This window comes from Fomitiporia mediterranea (genome assembly GCF_000271605.1).
Source record: "Fomitiporia mediterranea MF3/22 unplaced genomic scaffold FOMMEscaffold_2, whole genome shotgun sequence".
NCBI lineage: Eukaryota > Fungi > Basidiomycota > Agaricomycetes > Hymenochaetales > Hymenochaetaceae > Fomitiporia > Fomitiporia mediterranea.
In genome coordinates this window covers 3,902,221-3,907,641 of record NW_006760387.1, presented here as the reverse complement: position 1 = coordinate 3,907,641, position 5,421 = coordinate 3,902,221, and the positions used below count along the sequence as shown (strand labels likewise).

Below are 5,421 nucleotides of genomic sequence, written 5' to 3'. Positions count from 1 at the left end.
ACATCAAGATTCGGCACCTGATAAACAGTTACCATTCGCACCAGTTATGAGTGTTATCTCAACGCTACATTTCTACCACTCAGTGATGCCTTTGGAGCTTGCGTTCTCATTGACATGTTTGTATTCATGCAATATGTGTAGCTCAGGCATCATCATGTAGTCACTGGCATTAACATCATCCGTTACTATTATTCCCTTCTGCTCGCGAAATGCATGCAAATAGCTGCAGACTTCTTGGAAATCTCAAATTACTGGTCATACAAACGTAAAACCTTTTCTTGCTGCATTGCATCGTTTCAGATGCACACAACCTTCACCTCTACGCCTCCCTCATTCATTTCTAATTTCACAGTCAGTACAGCTTGCATCCAAGCAGAAGCTGCCAGTACTCATATATTCTGAATCCGCTGCAGAGTACTACATAAGATGCTTCCGGATGAGGATTTGAAAACAATTTTCTGTGATACTACAGCACAGGTATGACCAAACAAGTGAAAGGAACATACAAAGCCGTAATTTAAAATTAAAAATAGGGATGACGCAACTCAAATCCAAGCGAAAAAAGTAGTGCTAATTGTCATATTCACTTAGCAGATATGAATGCCGGGTCTTTGTATCATTTACGAGCGGAACGTCTTGGCATCGATCCCAGAACGTGTCATTTCACAGGTTAAATGCGATAGTTAATCCTTCATCTGCGACACAAACGACGGAAGACACTTGCAATGGCACTTCTCCGATGTTGCACAATAACAGCATAATATTAACATTTTATCCATACGTTACCATACTCTTGCTGCAGTTACACAGTTTCAAAGGGACGGGACACAAGCTTTATCCCACTCACTTTATTTTCCTTTATCCGATCCAGTCCATCCGAGATTCCAGCCAGGCCATTAGGGAGCACCTCGACGCGATTCGGCTGTGTCATTATGCATTAGGTCCCATCTCTCGATCCAAGTACACGGAAGACATACCTTGATCGTCCCATTTTCAAGCAGGCGTGTCAGCTTGCTCTGCAAGCTTGCACCAAACTGCCGCAACTCTGGGCCGTGGAAATCCGCAAAAATGGTATCAATCACTGTCTTTCCCTTGTTCTTGTCGACATGTACATCTCGACGAACCAAGACCAGTGTCCCGCCTGGTGAGAGAACTTCCCATGCCTGTGGTTGTGTATCCTTCTCGGATACTGAATCGTATACCAACTCAACTAGTGTATCACCGAGGATTTCTTTAACCTTGGCTGGAACGTCCGCTTTGCGATCGACGACATAGTTTGCCCCGAGCGATTTGAGGAATTCGGAATTGTGCAATGAAGCGGTCGTGATGATGGGTGAAAACCCAGAGAGCCTCGCAAATTGTATGACTGTGAAAGTGTCGGTGTTAAACTCTCCCCAGACCTACTATCATGACGGCGTCTCTTACCAAATTGTCCTACAGACGATGATCCTCCAAAAATGACGATTGGCTTTCCACGATATAGACCTTCGCCACCTTCCTCCCAACAAGGCGTATACTTCCCGACCCCTTCAGGTCTTTCGCTGTAGAGGCCCACAGCTGCGGTTGCGATACAGAGAGGGATTGAAGCGGCCTCGTCAAAAGAAATATTCTCCGGTAGCTAGAATTTTTTTAAATACATACTTGTATAAGAAGAGCTTCTAATTGAGAAATTATAATGGACTTACTTTCACCGCAATCTCGGCTGGCACCGTAGAATATTGCTGGAACGTGGCCTTGTCATTCGAGAAAACGTGTCCTTCGTATGCGCTATGAAAGAGGATAAGCCTCATTATGGAGCACATATGGAAGAGAAGATGTCTTACACTCTATCGCCCTTCGCAAATCCCTGCGTGCCTTCCCCGAGAGCCTCCACGATTCCGGCGGCATCGAGTCCAAGGATAGCGGGATAAGCGTGGATGAGGAAGCCGGTATCGCGCCTTTTCTGGTCTATAGGATTCAAAGCGGTCGCATGTATTTTTACCAAGAGTTCACCAGGCCCGGGTTTCGGGATGGGTATTTGTCTGACGCGAAGCTCTCCCTTAGGAGTCTCAAGAAGAAGGGCCTTTTGTTCAGCCATCAGCAAGAATGTGTTGATAAAAAATGTGGGGATAAGCTAACAGTCGTGCAGCATTTTGAAGACGTAGATCTATCTATATAGTATCTATATTCTATATAGTAAAGACAACCCCTACCCCGCGACTGTGCCACAAGTTCGAAGTCCGAATTTTAGTCATAAAACTAAACCATTTGTGGAAATTAACTAAACTAAATACAGTATTTTTGCTGAGACGCATCTGATTGCTGTCTGCAAACCTGCCACCCGTGAGAAAACTCTGCTAATTCTGTTGTAACACTGAATATAGCACCAGTACAACAAGTAAGAAGCAACAAATAAAATAGACAAGTTTCCTACCTAATGAGTATCTAATTGTGTATAATCATTCCCTACCCTTGAAACAGTGTATAAATAAAATATAAAATAAAATGACAGCAATTTACAAGTAAAATAGGTGCAGGTTAGTATGTGTATATTATTCAGTCATTCCTAGGGCATTCTATATTATTGAGCAGTATCATAGTAAGTCTATAGATCTTGGTAGTGTCTACAGCATTTCTCCTGACTAGAGAGCTGAATGAGTGAGAGCAGAATAGAACTTGCTACTCTTTGTGTAAGTGTAATGAGACTATATATACACTTATAAAGATGTTGGCCAGTGGAATATTATGTATAAGAATAATAATAGGTATTATGTACACACATTAAGGGAAGAACTGAAAGTAGTGACTTTAGAAGTAGTTGTAAGAGACAGAGCCTAGACAAGAATATGTTACTTATAATGTTGTATATGATTGTAATTAGATTATATTTATTACATTTATTGGCACACAATAGACTTATTTATTTATGCATTTTAAACAGTACGAAAAATACATTTGAGACTAATATTAAGAGGGGGTCCAGGGGGCAAGCCCCCTGACTTTCGCTGAAGGCAAAAAAGCGAAGCTGGTTTTAAGGGTCGACGGGACGATCGAATCGGACCTCTGCACACTCATCATGCGAATGTCCATTTCATTCATCTTAACACGTTATGCACAGTATTGCAATGTATACGATGCATCGAATAGGAGAGATGATACGGCAATAGACAGCGAAGCGACTACCGTCCATGACGGAGGGTATGATGCATTGTGCCGATAAGACATGTTTCTTGCCACGAGAAATGATGGTAATTAGTCAGCTTTACTACGCATCAGACAGTGAAGATTGCATGATTGTTTGTCGAGAAGAGAAGCATTGTCCTGCCAATGTTATCAACAAGCAGATAAGATATGCTACAAGGTCAGAAGTACAAGGTACGCTGGAAATCACATGCAGTGGTGCGAGTAGGAGTACTTTGTTCCAACTCGACGCCGAAAACTATGCCGAATCATCATTCAATGCCGACACAACGCGTCATTTTCTCAGTTCAAGCTTCCCACGGTAGGTCTAATCTCTATGGCCAGATCACGTTGTGTACTCGACGCATTGTATACAGATCACAATGCAATGCCATCATGACGTGTGGATACAAGGAATGCAGCACATTTGCTTGATAATATATATAGAGGTGCAATTTAATCACATTTCATCCGCCCTGAGAAACACGTTCTTGAAATGACACAGCTGTTAAGTATCCGCAGTGCAGTAAAGTTGGAACCGCATTACACAGCCTTTCATGCTTATTCAAAGTACGTTTGCTAAAAGGGCGCTCGGGAATTACCTGTCCATGCGGGTCGATATACTGTTAAAAATTAGGACGATCGAGTTGTCCTTATCTCATTTTCGACATAATCCCTCCCAATGGCTGAACAAAAAGCACTACTTCTCGAGACTCCTAAGGGCGAGTTCCGCGTTAGACAAACGTCTATTCCGAAACCCGGACCTGGTGAACTCTTGGTAAAGATTCATGCAACTGCTTTGAACCCTGCAGACTGGAAAAGGCACGAATTCAATCTCTTCGTGCCTACTTTTCCTGCTATCTTCGGAACCGATGCCGCAGGAACCGTGGAGGCTCTGGGCGAGGGTGTGCAAGGATTTCAGAAGGGAGACAGAGTGTATGACGTCTTCCGCGTGTGTTCCGTATAGAGACATACTTTCATTTCTAGGGCCTATGAGGGGAACTTTTTAACTTATGACAAGGCGACATTTCAGCAGTACGGTATAGTGCCGGCTGAGCTTGCAGCGAAGGTAAGCCCTTTTTCCGTGTCTTTGCCAAAAGCCCTCTGTACAACTATGGTATTTAGCTACCCGACAACATCTCGTTTGACGAAGCTGCTTCAATTCCTCTCGGTATCGCAACCGCAGCTGTGGGCCTTTATGCCGACAGGCCCGACGGAGTCCAGAAATACACACCCTGTTGGGAGGAAGGTGGCGAAGGTCTATATCGTGGAAAGCCTATTGTCATTTTCGGAGGATCATCTTCTGTCGGACAGTATGGTGAGAAGCACCATCACAAATGTATGCCCCGGAAGCACTAGCGCTAACACGTCTCTAGTTATACAGCTTGCGAAGCTGTCCGGGTTTTCACCTATCATCGCGACAGCCTCATTGCACAACTCCGATTTCCTTGAATCGCTCGGGGCAAATCACGTAATTGATCGCAAAGCGGATGTTCCATCCAAAGTTAAGGAGATTCTCGGTGATACGCCGGTCGCGTTGGTATATGACGCAGTATCTGAGAAGGATACGCAACAACAAGCATGGGACGTTCTTGGTCCTGGCGGGACACTGGTTCTGATATTACGTGAGGCATATGTCGACAAGAATAAAGGAAAGACAGTCATCGATACCGTCTTCGCTGATCTCCACTCATCGGAGTTGCGACAGCTGGGTGCTAGTTTGCAAAGCAAGTTGACGCGCCTACTTGAGACTGGAGCGATAAAGGTATGTTATAATTGTTATTAATCTGAGAGATGCGATCTGACGAGTTGATAAAATAGCCGAACCGTGTTGAGGTGCTTCCAAATGGTTTGGCTGGAATCCCGGATGGACTGAAGCGGCTGAAAGAGAACAAAGTGAGCGGGGTGAAGCTTGTCGCCCGTCCATTTGAGACCGTGTAGGTCCAGTGAAGGTAAAATGATATATAAGTAGGGGCATCAATACTACAGGTATGTAAGATACGCGTCTGACAAACAGTCGCGTCTTTTCCGCACCCGGACCCTGAGTTCCACAGCCCTAATTTGGTTAGCTTGAATTGGCCACTCACAATTCGACTTGAATTTCACTAAGTCAAAATGAAGTCCTTTTAATGAAAATACATGTTCCCCTCCCTAATCCTAACCAAATCCCAACCTAATACCTAAACCTAACAACCCAGCTTAGCCAAAACCTAATTGGGGGGGCAGAGCCCCCCCAAACCCCCCTCCTAACTTCTTAGTCTG

At 44.2% G+C, this 5,421-nt stretch overlaps 2 protein-coding genes across 2 annotated transcripts; one reads left to right on the top strand and one right to left on the bottom strand.

Annotated features, from left to right (window-relative positions):
- Positions 1 to 802: 802 nt before the first annotated feature.
- FOMMEDRAFT_76415 (GroES-like protein) lies at positions 803 to 2,077 on the bottom strand (the record flags this gene model as incomplete). Its single annotated transcript, XM_007263240.1, has 5 exons — positions 803 to 922; positions 978 to 1,366; positions 1,414 to 1,618; positions 1,686 to 1,767; positions 1,824 to 2,077. 5 exons carry the CDS (start codon positions 2,075 to 2,077, stop codon positions 803 to 805), a joined length of 1,050 nt encoding a protein of 349 aa, XP_007263302.1.
- Positions 2,078 to 3,841: 1,764 nt separating this feature from the next.
- FOMMEDRAFT_152382 (GroES-like protein) lies at positions 3,842 to 5,100 on the top strand (the record flags this gene model as incomplete). Its single annotated transcript, XM_007263239.1, has 5 exons — positions 3,842 to 4,111; positions 4,181 to 4,228; positions 4,285 to 4,477; positions 4,536 to 4,924; positions 4,981 to 5,100. The coding sequence occupies 5 exons, from the start codon at positions 3,842 to 3,844 to the stop codon at positions 5,098 to 5,100; spliced, it is 1,020 nt and encodes a 339-aa protein (XP_007263301.1).
- Positions 5,101 to 5,421: the final 321 nt, after the last annotated feature.